We start from the raw sequence: 16,743 nt of genomic DNA, 5'->3' as shown, positions 1-16,743 counted from the left end.
ACATATGTCACTTTTCTAATCACTGCACAGTGTGTATCAATGCAATAAATTCCTTGTGCTTACCTCAAAAGGCTATCCATTCCCTCAGCCTCCATGCCTGAAAGCTGAGACAACTCACAGCATAACGATGTTTCAAAATGAGCTCACTAGCTACTGGCAATTTATCAAGAAATTCTTTATCAGATAAAGAAGTTAAGTTTGTAACATATGTTGTGTATATGCAGCTAATATAAAAAATATCACCTTAAAGATAAACTGAAAAACAATAAAGCAAAGCTGTAGTCTTCAGAGATGCTATCTGACTTGCAATAATTTTATTTATATTTATAAATTTTATTTCAGTCCCATATTATTTCACCTAGACAGACTCAGTTTTAAATAAACACAATCCTTGTTACTTTGCAATACAAATTACACATCCTAAAGAACCTTCTCCAACTAGGCTTTCTGTAAACCTAGATATATATAGAAAACAAGCATCTTCCTTGATGCTGGAAGTCCAGAATTCCCCCAGGTAGCATAAGACTTTGTGAAAAATTAATTCATACATCATGGCAGGAATGCTGGCACCAGAATTCTAATGAAATTATTTCCTATCTAGAGATTTAACCTCAGCTTTCACTTACAGCTCATTAAAAGCTTCTTTACCTTCCACTTAGATAGAAATTTATGTTTGCATTCCATCCCAATGGATCTACAAGTCGTCAGATACAACACAATCTTTGCCACTGGAGTAGATCCCAAGGTTCAATTATAGAGCCTACTACTTCATCAACTAATATTCCGGGTGCAAATAAACTCCCAGACAATGCAGAAATGGTTTTACTACACCCACATATAAGCATATGTTAAAATTCTTTGTGTGGAATACATTTTACATGCTGAGAAAGGGGCTGATATTGCTCTTCATAAGGCAGACCTGCCATTTAAGTGATGATGGAACATTACATATCCAGATACATATGATGGATATATAGTATAGATAGATAGATGAGATAATTTTACGCTAGCAAATGAGCAGGGTAAAACAACACACCTTGAGCTCTAAGTTAATGCAAATAGATTGTTAATTGTATGAGAGCCAAGGAGTTTGGAGCCTATACTTTCAGGCATCTCTCTTACTGTAGACAGAAGTAGTGCTGGAAGAATATAAATATTCAGAATCCCATATAAACACTTCATATTTAAAGCCACAAGAGATCAATCTGGTGCATGGATAAAACATACTAATGTTATTTTCCAATTACCTTGAGCTTTGCCAGAAGTGATATTTAGTCCAAATGCTGCAACAGATAATGATCATGGAACAAGTTTATGTGACATAATAGAACCCAATGTAAAGGAATGAATCTAGCTAGATTATTCCATTAAAAGTTGCAAATTGCATTGTACTTACAAAGCAGTACCTGAAGTGCCTTACAGAACCATCTGGTCCATGTTAAGTACAATGTAAAGTGCATTCACACATCAGGAATGCAGAAAGGTAATTTGGTATCCACTGTGGTCTCCTGCTGTCTAAGGTCCAAGGTCTAGACATCCGACTAAAAAGACTGAATCATACACAGGCAGAATGTCAGAAGGAAAAGCTGAGTACCAAAGGTTACAAAGCTTAAAGGAAGATTTCCATGCCTGTGAACAGTAACTCTCCACTTTGTGCCAAGAGCCATTTCTGTGCCCAAACTTCAGCATCTGTAATACAGTGCTGCAAGGCAAGAATCAGCAGGGAAATCTATGTGATTCAAGGATTTACAGTTCTAGAAAGTGGGTAAACAGATGTGCCCAATTACTGTGACTGACTGAGCATCCCAATAGTTTGTACTGGTAATAGGCAGCTTTAGTAGTCTTAGGACAATTAATTTATTTTAAAATCCTTGCTGCCTGTACCAATGCTGACAGCATCTTTATTAGCAGCATTAGAATTTTTCCTGAGTGTATCTCACCTCTCTGGAGACACCCAGAATTGACATCCTTATTCTCCTGGTTTATGTTCTGACCTATACAGATCATTACCAAAAGGGCTGGATGGTTCATTAGGACCACTGACATCTTCCATTACAACCAATTATCCCCACAGTATCATCTTATCAAAGAAAAGTCCTTTCAGACAAGAGGAATATCTCTCTACAAGATGAGAAAGCCTAATAGTTAGGGCTAATCTCCAAAGTTAGAAAACTCCTCCCTGAGTGCTTGCTTTTCCTAATTCAAGTGAAAATGACAAAAGAACCCAAAGAAAGAACCCAAATATTCCAAATACCCAGCCTTGCCATTACAAGCTCTTTAACCTCTCTCAACAACCCTTACATACACATTTTTTCTTTTTTTTTTTAATGGTGAGAAAGTGACGTATTTTTATTCTGAGTTTTTCTACACGCTTTCTTCAGATCTCTAAGCAAATAGATGAGGCAAACAGGACTGGTACTTTGTTAAAACTGTGACTTTAAATCACCAAAATCAGGATAGGTTTCCAAGGCTTATTCTGTAGTTAGAAGGAGATACCAGAAAACATTGCCAGAGGCATTTTTTCCTAATCAAGTAGCACATTTGCTTTTTCATTCAAAAGAGGTTCTGATTCCTATTTCTGTCACAAAACTGGTTTATGTCTTAGCTACTTAGAAGTTACAATAGTCAATACAAAGCCTAAGGGAATATGATTTAATCATGTGATACCTGACGTCCTCTTCATACAAAGTTAATTAGGCTCTGTTCTACAAAGTCAATTTGTAACATTTGTCTCAATAGCATTATCTTAATTATTCCTCATCAAAATGATACCACCTCCTACTGTGAACTAACATACTTGTGTAAACAAGAAAAAAGGAAACCTGGCAGTCTTGAAGCAGGTTCCCATTTTAAAATTCTCTAGTGTAAATACTAATACGGGCATTAAGTATTCAGGAGGAATACAAATAAGAAACTCACGTGTTTCACCTCTTTTCCTACTGAAGACTATTTTTAACAGTACTGCTGAAATACAGATAATCTGGGGTTTTTTATTAGCATAATATTATACTTCCTGTAACAAAGTACCCAAAAGTATGAAGAGCCAAGGATTCCTTGCAAAAGGTAGTATTTTATTCTTTATATGTTCAAAAAAATCTTCCCTCTCTAAGATAAGCTTAATTCAAAAAAGATCAAAAGTAAAGTGTATGGAAATAGCTTTTAACAAATATTACTGGATATCAATTCTGAATTAAATATATGCTTGGTAAACATGCTGTTCACAGACAGAAGTACTTCTTAATACAAGTCTGGCAAGTTGAGTCCAAAATGTTCAATACTGTAATTTAACATTCTTTGACTTGTAGATTTAAAAATACAGGAGATTTTCAGACATCAAAGTTGGAGCTTTTAATTTCATGACTATGTCTACACAACACTGTAGAAAAATATCACCTTCTGCATACAGGTGCAAAAACAAAGGAAAAGGAAAAAACCCAGTAGCCTGAATCAGTAGTTTTACCAATAGCATATCCTATTTATCAACACACCATACATTTTACCAATAGCATATCCTATTTATCAACACACCATACAAGTCCAGCACTCTGACTGTAAGAGCCTACACTTGGTATGTATTTCAACTTTGCTACCAGCAGGGTATTTGGCAAGTTTGCAAATACTTTGATTCTTGCATCCTTATTACTCTTGACAAACCATACTGTATTAGACCCACCAGTAAAAACTGAGTGAACTCCGCGTATGTTAGGTGTCTTTTTCTATCCTTTCCAAAATGCAGCTGTACGAACTCTGAATTCCAGTTAAAAGGAATGTGCTGATGAATTGTGGTCTGGCCAAAAACTTGTTTAGCATCCTCTGGGAAGAAAAAAAAAAATTGTTCATTTAGTAATAAAACAACAATAGAGACAAACATATAAACAAATATGGTATTTTATAACAGGAAAGCAATACCGTTCATATAAATTAGTAACATATTGTAAAGTAAACCTAATGTTTTTTGTTTACCCAAATCATCACCCTCACAAATAGTTTCTGAATAATATATTTATTTCTGAAGTTTTACATGCACAGTATTTAATCAAAAGGAACTCAGATATTTCAAGTTTCAAATTCAAACAGAGGAAGATTAAAATTAAAAGACAATTTATAAAAGGATGACTAAAGCTAACTGATTTTCAGCATAATCTTTTCAAGTTGCTAACAATGAAAGTTTTGTATCACTGTAATTCATGCTTTTGAATTTTTCCCAAATCTCTTCACATTCAAACAAATCAACTACAAAAATACCTTTATTCCAAGATTCACTTTTCTGGAGTTACTTACGGAGCACTGAGAAGAAGGACAGGGGATAGGGTGAGACATGGCAGGCAGGAATAAAAACTTATTGCCAGCACTACACAGATTTTAAACCTAAATCTCTTCCACAAGGAGGGGGACAGCGTGACAAGTAAGATCACACCTAAACACAAGCTTTATGTTTAGTAGTTGCAACTGGGCAACAGTTTGCTACACACTTGGCAGACTGCTAACACACAGCAGTTTCTGTGAAAAAGCAACTATCTGGTACATGATCAGTAGTAAGGACCTTACATTTCTGCAACTAGACAGCGTACACTGTAAGTAATGAAAACAGCAATGAGATCTGAGCAAGTATGTGTCTCAAAGGACAGTGCACACTTCAATGTGATAGTTTTGTCTCAGCTAAAAAAATAGGGCAAAGATATCCTCTGAAGACAAGCTCAAGGCCAGAGGTTCCCAGCTACTCTATGGCCTCCTAATTGCTGTATGACTCTTCCAGCAACTCAAGCCAAGAGTCAGCTCTTGTCTCCTGCGAGCTCCTTTGAGCATGGAGAGATGGTTCCCAGGAGTCACTCCCTACCCACAGGCTGGGCCAGGAGCTGGTCTGCTCCCTTCACGCTTTGTGAAGAAAGACCAGGAGTCCAAACCACGAGCTCCTGTCTGTCTCTGCAAGCAGCAGAGCTGTAAGCCAGTTCCCAAGCACAGCTAGTGCCTGGGGTTGAGGAAATCAGCACAGCTTAGTGCTTGCCTGTGTTCAGAACAAGCTGGGAATCACCCCACTGGAGCCAGTCTCTGCCTGCCAGGTAGGACTGGGAGCCACCTTCCACTTCATTCCAGTGCCACACGCAAAGGCAGGAGCTGACTCCTTGGGGCAATGGGGCTGTGTCTCATGTGCATGTTGAGTTCTGGCTTCTGGTTCAGTCCATGCCAGGAAAGCACAACAGCTCTGTTGACTTGGGGGAATGCAACCAGAGTGGAATACCCTCTTTTAGGCAAAGAAGCAGGAAAAAGTGAGAGTGAAGTGGCACAGCTGAGAGCCAGGAAGACGTCAGGAAGAGCCCAAGTACATAAAGAATAAAGACTCAGGAAAAAAACCAGTCAAAAAGAGATGAAAGGGGCATGTGTCCTGCTGCACTGACCCAAAAGCCCTGCACATGGTATTACCCACAAGAACAGCTTGTTCTAAAGCAAGAAGGCTTCACAGAGAGAGCAGAAATGAAACTGCAGACCTCTTCCCATCTCACAACCTAGTCTGCAGTTTCAGCTTTAAAAACACAACACCCACTGATCCCAGGAAATCAGTGGTGAAAGAGCAAGTTGGATTTAACCTACAAATAGAAAGACTAACCCCAGTTAACCTCAAATTCATAAAATTCATAACTCCAAGTCCTAATGTCCTATGAGAATTTTCTCCAAGCAAAGTCAATGCCCCCAGGACAGCCCCATTGTTCATTCATGTCTGAAGCTCCATCACAGCCAGCTTGGATCTTGTCTGCCAGCATTCTCCTGGAGCAAAATTCTGCTCTCAAGGCAGTGGGAGAAAAAGTCTATCGGGTTCCGGGTGAGGTCCTATCCCTCTACTTGATATCTTTCATTTACGGTGCTTCCTACTGACACAGCTCAAGGCACCTTCCCACAAGTGAGTGGAGATGACATTTACAAAGTTGCTTTCTGCCAGACTTTCTTCAAAGAAGGCAACAGGCTTGAAAAAGACAGCTTGTCTTGCCTGCATACAAGAGGAAATAAAGGGTGTCTCTTTCTGGCAGTAACCACTCCTTTTCCAGAGAAATAGACATTCACAGAGAAATCAGATGTTCATTTGCTTCCTCCTTCCCTCTCATCCCATCTCCAGAATTTCCCCAGAGCAAGCCACTGATACTGTGTGGATGAGATTAGGAACAAATCATCATTTACTAAAAGCTATGTTTGGCTGGACTCCAGACTTGCCTTTGTCAGAGAAAAAAAGGTGCATTCTTACTGGCAAGGTAAAAGATAGCAGAAATTTAGCTAGTATAAAATGAGTCTCGAATTTGTTTTGACAGGCAAGGCTCCACACAACTCTTACTTCAACATAGGAAAGTTGCAGTCTCCTTTGAATATGCCCTTGTAATTTTATTTTAATTTATTATCATGCATTAGACACCTTGAAGGAACAATGTATCCTGCTCCCCCAGTTCAATGTGCTGTAAACCCTCCTTGGCTGGAGTCCCAAATTAAAATTCCATCTCAAGAAAATGAAACATACAATCATAGAATGGTTTGGGTTGAAAGAGACCTTAAAGATCATCCAGCTTCAACCGCCCTGCCATGGGCAGGGACACCCTGCACTAAACCATATTTCTCAAAGACTCATCCAACCTGGCCTCAAACAATTCCAGGGATGGGGCATCCGCAACTTCTCTGGGCAACCTGTTAGTGTCTCACCATCCTCACAGTAAAGAATTTAATTCATATATCTAACCTAAAACTACTCTCTTCCAGTTTAAAACCATTCTCCCTTTTCCTATCTAGTAGGCTCTCTTTAGGTACTGAAATGCTGCAATTAGGCCACCCCAAAGCCTTCTCTGCTTCAGGCTGAACAATCCCAATTCTCTCCACTTTTCATCAGAGGAGAGGTGCTCCATCCCTTTAATCATGGGTTTCCTCCTCTGGACTTGCTCCAACAGGTCCATGTTTTTCCTGTGCTGGGGACCCCAGAGCTGGATGCAGTGCTCCAGGTGTGGTAGAGGGGCAGAAGCTCCTCCTCACCCTGGTGGACATCCTGCTTTTGATGCAGCCCTGGATATGTTTGGCTTTCTGGGCTGCAAAGGCACATGACCAAGACATGCTCAAAGGTCAAAAAGTGAAAAGAATGGTAACTTCAGATTAAATACAATATTTAATTATTGGCATTACAAAATGTAAAGGAATGCGCAGCAATGAAAGTGAAAACCTCATCAAGCCAATTTGGAATATAATAAGTCTCTATCCAGACCATTTGCATTCCCTCGTCTGTTTTAGAGATTAAAGGCCACAAGCATGTCTCAGAAGTTCATATAAGTACAAGTATCACTCTAAACATTCCAAGTTAAAGATGTGCACTTCTTTTTTGCTATGACCTGGAAAACACAGACTACCACATTAGTGTAGACACAGTAAGAGAACCCACACGACTTGACCTTTTCACAATCATACTGTATATTGATGTCAATATGACTTGGCAACTACTATCAGATGCTTTTCTGACAGAATGCATGTTGGATTACACAATACAGGCAGCTGACTGGAAGATTGTCTACTGTGCTTCTACTGATTCTTTGATGACATGAGATGTGGTATCCTCTTTGCCACTGCATTTTTACACATACCCCGTACTTCCTTTTTGCAATTTATGGTGTGCAAATTCCTATGCCCAGTGAAAGGTCTTCTTCCTCTTCCATCGTTAGGTCTCATTACCCATTCATCTACTACATCACTGACTCAAGTCTCATGTGTAGGCAGATTGACCAATTCAGACATTAAAAACCATTCATACTACACAAAAAGTTTGAAGTGTTTTAGCTTGTGATTTAACCATCAAAAGGTATCCAATTACATACCAGAAATCACTCCAAGTTATTGTTCAGTTCTAACAGTGTCATCTCCTAATCATCCAAGTCCAGCATTAAAATAAAAATGGATAATGAAAAAACTGTAGTCTTGCATTAAACCTGCAGTTGGAAGTTCCACAGCTATCCACAAATCACTTAACTAAACCCAGGAAAACACAGAAAAGCTGAGGTGTGCTTCAGTATCTAGGAGTTATGATGTCTGTTTAGACTTCTGTTTTTAAGGAACCTGTGTCAGCACTACAGAATAATTTGTAATGGAAAGGACATCTGGATTTCATGGAGTCCAGACACCAGGCAAAGAAAGTCCAACAAGAAGAGGTTGCTCAGGGCCATGGCCAGATGAGGTTCGAATACCCTCTCATGAATTTCTCATTCAAGACATCAGGGTAAGGGAAGGTTGAAATCCCAGTGGATCATAATCAGTGGCACGGGGTGTAGTTGGAGGCCTGTCACTAGTGTGACAACACTGGCCCCAGTATTGTTTAATCAGCAAGTTCCACCTGAACATGAGGAAGAACTTTACTGTGTGGGTATCTGAGCATTGAAGCAGATTGCTCAGAGAGGCTGTGGAATCTCCCTCACAGGAGATACTAAAAAAACATCTGGACACAATCCTGTGCCATGTGCTCTGGGATGACCCTGCTTGAGCAGGAAGGTTGGACCAGATAGCCCGCAGTGCTCCCTTCCAGCCTCACCCAATCTGTGATTCTGTGAATACCTCCAACAACAGAGATTCCACAACTTCTCTGGGCAACTGTGCTTTGATCCTAAACAAGTATTTAATCAGAATATCTGATAAATGGAAGCTTAAAATCCAGTTCAGAACACTGTTTAATTGCTTCAGTTCTAAAAAAGCAAAATGTTAATGCTTCAATGTCAAGAGCTGTAACAGCACAAAATCAATCTAAAGCTAGCACAAGATACAATCATTTGAGTGTTTGCATTGTTTGAACCAGAGCTGTTAGAAAGAAAAACAACCAACAGGTTGAAGATTTTAAACATTCAATTTCAGAAATCCATGCTGTCACTTTTATCAATCTTTTAAAAAATTCAGCTTTGAAACTCAATTTTAAAATAAATTGCAAGGTTCTGAAACATTGTTTATCCCTCCCTGGTCTCTAACTAAAAAATAGCAACCTTCACATTCATTTCTGATCACCGCATGAAAGAGTTGTTTTATTTTCTCTCCAGGTGATCTGCCTGCTGATTTACAGGGGAGGTTTTTGTTCCTTTAAGTCCTGGGAACCTTCTTCTCTGCAGTGTGATGTGTATTTTTAAATGCTTATTGCGCAAACAAGCATGCTGCATTCACATTTTTATTCCTGTGATTCCATTTCATTTTCATTCCTATGACATTCCACTTCCTGTGATTAAGAAGTAAAATAAAGCATGCTTTGGAACAACTACAGACAGACTTGACAAAAAAAAGAACCACAAATATTCTCCAAGTGAAATTTGGACTTATAAATTTTAGATTTTAAAAAGGAAACTCTAAAAGTCATTATTCCACTGTATTTTGTGTCTAAGGAAAGTCACTTAACAGAACAAGCTACTAAAATCTTTACTGGTTATAGTCCATAAGAATCTGACATATAAAATCTAAAATTCTTTCAAAGTATTTATTTTGCAAATATATTTTTCAAATGTATACTGAATCAACACCTTTTTTTTTTTACACCAACAGGGACTAATATCACTGTAGCTGTCCAGCAATAAAAAACTTAATTCAGAATTACATCTTTGTTTCCTACAGCAATTTAATATGCCAACCAAAGTGATAAAAGCAAACTCCTAGCTCAAAGAAATAACCATGAACTTTACACTTTGCTTTCCAGCATAGACCTGAAAGCTCTATGCCTTTAACAGCTATTTTGCTTAGATAGATAAGATTGAAAAAAAAATCACTTTCTTGCAGAGCATTAACACACATTTTCCCTCACTTAAATACTTCAATTTCAAATACACCACAAAATGTACTCCCACAACAGTACTGTATTAGTATAAAACTATTTCAGTTCAATTAAAATGTCTAACTATCTATCCTCAAACCTATCTAAACTGTAATTTTCACTTTGAGTACTTCCAATATATTCTCAGCTTTGTTTTCTTTTATCAGCTTCTTAAATCAGGTCCTGAATTCTAAATGTTAGGAAAAAATAGTCATTAACTGCTAGGTAACAGCACATTTTCCAATTTAGAAAACTAAATTACACACACGACAAAAATATATGTATTTTGCTATCTGAAATTTCATATTAAAATCTGTAATAACAAAACACTTTTCTGGCTCCTAGAACTTGTTGAAGTTTCTACTTTCTAATCTGGAATTCCAGGCCAGTTTGAAAATGGGATGGGGAAAAATATCAATAAAAATCAAGCTTAAAGTCATATAGAGCTCCTGACATGGTTTAAAATATGCTCTGGTGTAGAAGCTTTTGGTTCCTGCCCAAGTGCTGCCTAGTAATCATGTTGGGCTTTTTTTTCCAACAGGATATACACATGGCTGACCCTCAATTTACCAAAGAGTTACTATGTTAACTAAAAAGTGACCTCATACAGTTGAAACAGACTCTCAAATTGGTGTGTTCCCACCTTCCCACCCTTCCCACACATAGTTTTTTCTTATTAAGTATCATGAAGTAGCAGCAGAAAGCACAATATTTTACCATCTGAGCATGTAGTATTATTGAACTAACCCACCAATTGGAAGTGCTTTCTGTTACCTCTATCTTTTAAACTTGGAGGCATTATAGTCAATTGTGCAAATCTACAGTTGGTCTTCCGTAAAAAGAGGATTTTTAACCCACTGAACTGGAACATCTTCCAAGCAGTTCTTTAGATCTCTGACAAGATACCATACAACACACACACATGCCAATCTTATATTGCCATGTATTCAGTTGTTCAGAAAACACTCATATATCACTTTAAAAGTTTCAAAAATCAGAGTAGTTATTTTTGTAATAAAAGCTGATCATTAAAGAAATATAATAAAGGTCCACATATATAAAAAAATTAATGCTTTTTCACCTCCAGATAACATACTGACATCTGGAGCCCATCGGTGAGAAGCAAAAGCTTATGACATTTGTTGAGCTGCTCTTAGAAAATGCATTGGCACACCCTCAGGCATTAAAAAAGACTGTATTGCGACAGCCTCAGTGGAGTGCCAGCATCCTCAGAGGCAGCCACAGCAGGGTGGAGAAGCAGGAGCCTGGAGTCTCCCCCTAAAACTGGTCACTTCTGTTCCAATGAGAACCACAAACATTTTGTGGCTGGAAGAAGCAACAAAAGCTGTACAGCACCTGTTGTACACAGAGGTGAGATGAACACTGGTATTGGAAAATAAATGTCTATCAAATTTGTAAGAAGACCTCAAAGAATACAACAGCCAAACAGATCCCCCAGAATGCCAGCAGCTAACCATGAAGTCCAGTACTAATCCTAAAAAATGTTCAGCATGCACTCTCTTTCAGGAGAGACACACCAGCTACTGAACATAATTCATTGTCCTAGCCAAACTTTTCAACAAGGAGAGAGCAGTCTTGTAGATTAATTTCACATTAATGAAAACATTATTACACAGAACATGCTTGTGCCTTCATGATTTTTCCCAGTCAAAAAAAAATCCATTATAAGTTTAACTTGACAAATCTGCTGAAATTGTTGTCTTTTTTATCCTCTTACCTTCCCCCTGCTCTGGCTGTTTGTGCCCTTGTCACTTCTGAAAACAACTAATTCACTTTCTCATGACATATTCATACAGTATCCTGTTCAATTTGGCCCCAGTTTTTGACTGAGATACTTGTGCGCTTCTGTTACCTGTGTTAAATACTGAAAATACCACAAAAAAAAAAAAAAAAAAAAAAAAAAAAAAAAAGCAAAAATCAAAAAAGCAGGCTCTTTCCTAAAGTACCATCACCCTCAGCAAGTAAGACTCTGGATTCAAGCTTGTCTGATTTTTCTATCTTCGCTGTATGTAAAGAGGAATAACATGAATTTACACATGGAATATTACATAATTTGCTTACTTAAAATGTCTTCAGAAATTTTCCAGAATGTAATCCTTTAAAAATACATCTACTTGAACTATGGCTATCCATAATTTCAGCCTTACATTTTTTTATTACCCTTCCTGGCCTCATTAGAAGTTAGCAACAAACTGCCAGCACCCTAAGACCTCAAGTTTGAAAAGTGCTAGGCCCCCTCTAGGCATAAAAAATAAATCTACTCCTCTTGCCCTGAGTAATAATAACAATTTAAAAGAAAACAGAAAAAAAACACTTTCACCAAGGTAAACAGCACAACCTGCTAACAAAAACAGAACATCACTTCTATTTTCTCCATACAAGGCAGCTGGGGGATGATGTGACATGCATAGAAAGGCTAATGGAATGGGGTTTTCTCAGCCTGGAGATGGGACATCTAAAGGAAGAGCTCACTGCTGTCTGTAGCTCATTGCATCTACCCCACAGATGAAGGGAAGACAAAGATGCACAGTGGAAGGACAAGAGGCAATAGATGCAAGCTGGAACACTGGCAATCCCGACCAGGCATCAGGAATTTAGTTTTCCACTGTAATAGCGATCAAACACTGGGAAATGCTTGCTCATAGAGGCTGCTGAGTCTCCAGCTTCAGAGATTATTTAAAACATTGATTAGATATTTTCCCTCGAGCAACTGGTCTTGATGGTGGCACTTCAAGGGTTTGAACCATATGGCTGCCACAGTCACTTCCACTCTGAATTGTTTGATGGTTCTCTTACCATCCCCAACAAAACATCAGAAAAAAACCAACAACAAAGAACACACTGAAACACTGAATTTCAGTTCTGGATGATGTAGAAAACTCAATTGCATTTTCTAGACCAAATTAAACCAAACTGTGTAATAGGACAAAGCTTCTCCTAATATTTAGGACAACAGATTCCTTTTGTATCCTCTTAACAGGCTCTCTTTTACTTAAGATGCTTGCATCCAAGTCTGTCTGATTATCAAACATTTTAGTTAAAAGAGAAAAACAAAACAAAAACTTGCCAAGATGACATATGTCTAGAAATTAAATTCTCAAAAAATAGTCTGAGATTTCAAAAATTGTTTTGAAGAAAATAAATATACTAACAAGTCTAATTTACATCCTTTTGTAACTAAACTGGCAATTATTTGTGCAAAATCCAACAGTGTACAAACAACAAAAAACATCAGACACTGAACAGATTTCAAATCTGCAATGTTGCCACTGGATCGTATCTAGGCAGCTGTCATTTATACATCAACAAATGTTTCACTGTATAGGTAAAGCTGTGATGTGTAAGCTAACAAATCATTAGCTACAACTGGTTTCAAGGAATTTGAACCAGCAATGGATAAATACTAAATACTAAATACTGCAGTTTATCAAGAGATCAAAGCTTACAGCTACAGCAATTTATTTTGTTGGTTCAGATTTAGCTTTTCATTGTTTTACATGGTGTTCAGTGTACCAGGCTGGGCATCACTAAGCTAGGTGTTGTGCAAGAGATAAAAATAATTACTGATTCCATAAAAACAATCAAGTCATACCAGCAATTGCAGTGCAAAGCATAAAACAAGTAATCCTCTGTAACAAAAGCAAGAGCTACGTCCCACAATCAGAAGCTAATTCTTTGAACATGAAAACAATTATGAAACTGGTAATCATTTTATGCATATCAAAAAAAAATCAAAGTATTATCATAGAGGAAAAAACTCTGAAGCTCATCACAATAGCTATGGAGCTATTTAAACTTCTCTTAAGAGCTATGTCTTCTTAGAAAGTTTACAAAGTATTCAGCCAATCCAAGTATCAGGTACCAGCTAACAGAAGCACTTAGGTAAGATGTATCCTTAATTAATGTGCTTATCTAAGAAATGTACTGATATAATTAATAACAGAAGCAGAGACCCACAACCGCTGCTGTCTGCATGCCAATAGTTTTGTTTAAAGACAAAAGCAAAATACAGTACTTGAATCTGCAGCTGCTACACTTAACAAACAAAAATTTGGGGATTGGATTCTCTATTTCCTTCATGTTTTTGCTGGCTTTGCAGGGAGATTGTTGTTTGTTGGTTTTGTTTTAATTAAAGGACTGACATTTTACAGCATACTCTTATTTCTCAAAGTAGCACAACACAGCATCCATTTTGAAATAGCCTCAGATTAAACGAGAGGATATCTAGAAATGAAAACCAAAACCATAAAACCACACACTATACCACAGCTCCATTTTGTTAAGTACAAGAGCAAGAATTTCTGTCTGGTGGGTAACTTTAATACAAATCAGAATTAAAATCTTTAAAGCAGGTTAAATAATGGTTGGCAGCACAGACTCAGGCAACCACAGCTCTTATTGTGCCTTTGCTTACTCTCTTAGCAAAATCAACATGGACAACACTTATTTTGCCCTACACTAGGTCTTGTGAGAACTGGTATCAGAAAAGGTAAGTTCTAGTTCCTGGGTATTACTGCTGTGTTATTCACAGCTCAGAACTCTTAGGTACCATCATTTATTTTACCCATCCAAAATTAAAGATGAAAGTTACAATGATTTTGTTTTTAAACACTTTTTTATGCAACTATCTCACCTTTTTTTAAATGCCATCTAGTAAAGAATTTCAAAGGGCTTTGCTTCTTTAATGAGGCATTAAAATACAGTCACACAACAAAAAAGCAACTCTACTAAGTCTCTTAAACCCCTGGACTTACATTATCAGCTTTTATGTGCCTGTCAACACTCAACAGTAAGAAGCAATGGTTTGCTCTTTGCCTTGAATTTAAACTTTCCTGCTGAGAGCTTTAACTCCTTACAAACTGTCAAAGCTTTGACACTTCAGCAGAAAGTAAATCTACAACATGATGCAATGGCCAGGTGTAGTCTCAACCAGCCACTAGCCACTAATTTACTAGTGGCCATTTAATTCACCTCAAAAAGCAATAAACTAGAAATACTTCCCATCCCCCTATGTACTCACACTGCTTGCACATCAGCCCTTTTAAATAGGTAACAGTTCTGTCAAAGAACCAGGTACAGTTAACTTGCCACTTAAAAGAAATGAAACATTTAAAACTGTAGAGATGTCAACACACAGCTAAAATGCAAATCCATTTCCAACCCAGAAACTAAAGTAAGAGTGCAACATTTTTCAAGAAAAGTAAGTGCAAAGTCTTAAATTGGAACTTCTTTACCCAGAACATTTCTCTGAGTATCTACAGCCTGGATCTCACATTCAGTATAAAAGTTCGTTGGCATAAAGCTTAATTCCATTAATTCCTTTAACAAAGATGCCAAGCCAAGTGCACCTGTGAAAGAGTAAGAGATAGATTTGCATGGTAGAAAATGTGAAATTCACTGCTAGGAACTATTCTGCTTGGTATAAGCTAAAATATTTATATCACTATTTTAGTGTACAGAAAAAAAAAATGACTGCACAGATAAGCCATGCTGTTTCTTAACATCAATAAAATGAGACAGAGACTTAAAATGAGAGCCTTGAGATACTATACCTAACAGCAGTATACTGAAAAATTATCCTTTCCCTATTCTTCTGCTCCTTTCACACTGTAATTCCACAGTATACAAACCCCTATTTAAGTCTCCTAACCTTGATAAGGACTTGATACTACTCTCATTCAAGTGAATGGAAAAAGACCTCATAATTAGCCTCAAAGATGCATGATGGAGGTATTTAGTGGCAAAGTTACAGGATAGTATTTTAATAATGTATTTATGAAAATATTAGGGTTTTTTCATAATAGCAGGAAAATAAAGCTCCTTTTTTCTCCTTGTGATATAAAATAAGGAACTAACCTTGTCTAAAGGTCAACCATTTCTGCTGAGAAGGCACAACACTGAGACTGCTCTACCATCCTCCCCAGTCCAGGCATTTACTGGGGTGGTAGCCACAAGGTACTACACTGAAGTTACAAATACATCTATGGTTTCAAAAGGGGAGATGAAGGAATTAAACAAAAACTATCTGAGGTTCTGCCAATGTTGGCATGTCTCCTCTTTTAAATACAGTCTGGCATGAGATTTTCTCTCATCACTAGAAGGACTTCAATGGACTTCAAATGCCAACTAAATCCTTTGACTCACTGTGTCAAACCCCAAGGGAAGCATTTGACAGCAGGAAAAATAGGAACAAGAATGCCAAGAGTTAAAAAGTTAAGTCGGAGTGATTCAGCATTCAGATCAAACGAATACAGTTCCTCCTAGATTATTAATGAGTGCTCCAAGCAAACAGGGGCTCTGACACAGACAAGAAACTGCACATCACAGGCATTCCAGGAACTCTGGTCTGCCTTCACTGGAACAAAACCCTAGTAAAATATGCATTCCCTCCTGTTTTAAAAACATGGCACCTCTCACTGCTTCTCTGTCCATATACATACACAAAAATGTTAGGTACAAAATACTTCCTTTATCAAAGTTATGATCTGTAGAATTTTCTTCTGAAAATCCTTTAGCATCTGTAGTAACTTCTGAAATACTGCAAAAAAAAGCACATCTTTCACACCCTCAACACACTACTAAAATAATAAAAAATAAAAGAGATAAACAAGAGACAGCAACTCTTCTTACCAGCCACAACTATAAATACAGATTTTTTGAGATGGTAGAATACAATGATGTTTCAAGCAATGGTTACAGAATCCTGTTAGTTCAAATGAAAATAGAACAGCTTTTTATAACTGAGCATAAGATGTGTGGGAAATACTAGTAAAATGTAATGGATGTGTGAACTATATATTTCTGAAAGACAAAAGAGTCAATATAGTCGAATTTCCCATTTACTCAGAACTGTTTAACAACTAAACAATAAAGCTTGATATATATGAATAAACATGCCAAATTGTAGCAGATTAGAAATAGTAAGT

General features: G+C 37.4%; 1 protein-coding gene across 3 annotated transcripts in view; it reads right to left on the bottom strand.

Annotated features, from left to right (window-relative positions):
* SLC25A13 (solute carrier family 25 member 13) overlaps positions 1 to 16,743 on the bottom strand; it is a 96,753-nt gene that overhangs the window by 43,561 nt on the left and 36,449 nt on the right. For all 3 annotated transcript variants that reach the window (XM_021538373.3, XM_021538374.3, XM_021538375.3), the window contains one exon: positions 3,674 to 3,813. In XM_021538373.3, the coding sequence (XP_021394048.1) occupies positions 3,674 to 3,813 (140 nt within the window). The remainder of the gene's footprint in view (positions 1 to 3,673; positions 3,814 to 16,743) is intronic.

Source organism: Lonchura striata, chromosome 1 (genome assembly GCF_046129695.1).
Source record: "Lonchura striata isolate bLonStr1 chromosome 1, bLonStr1.mat, whole genome shotgun sequence".
NCBI classification, from domain to species: domain Eukaryota; kingdom Metazoa; phylum Chordata; class Aves; order Passeriformes; family Estrildidae; genus Lonchura; species Lonchura striata.
The sequence above is the reverse complement of the archived record's forward strand: the minus strand, read 5'-3'. Positions and strand labels throughout refer to the sequence as shown.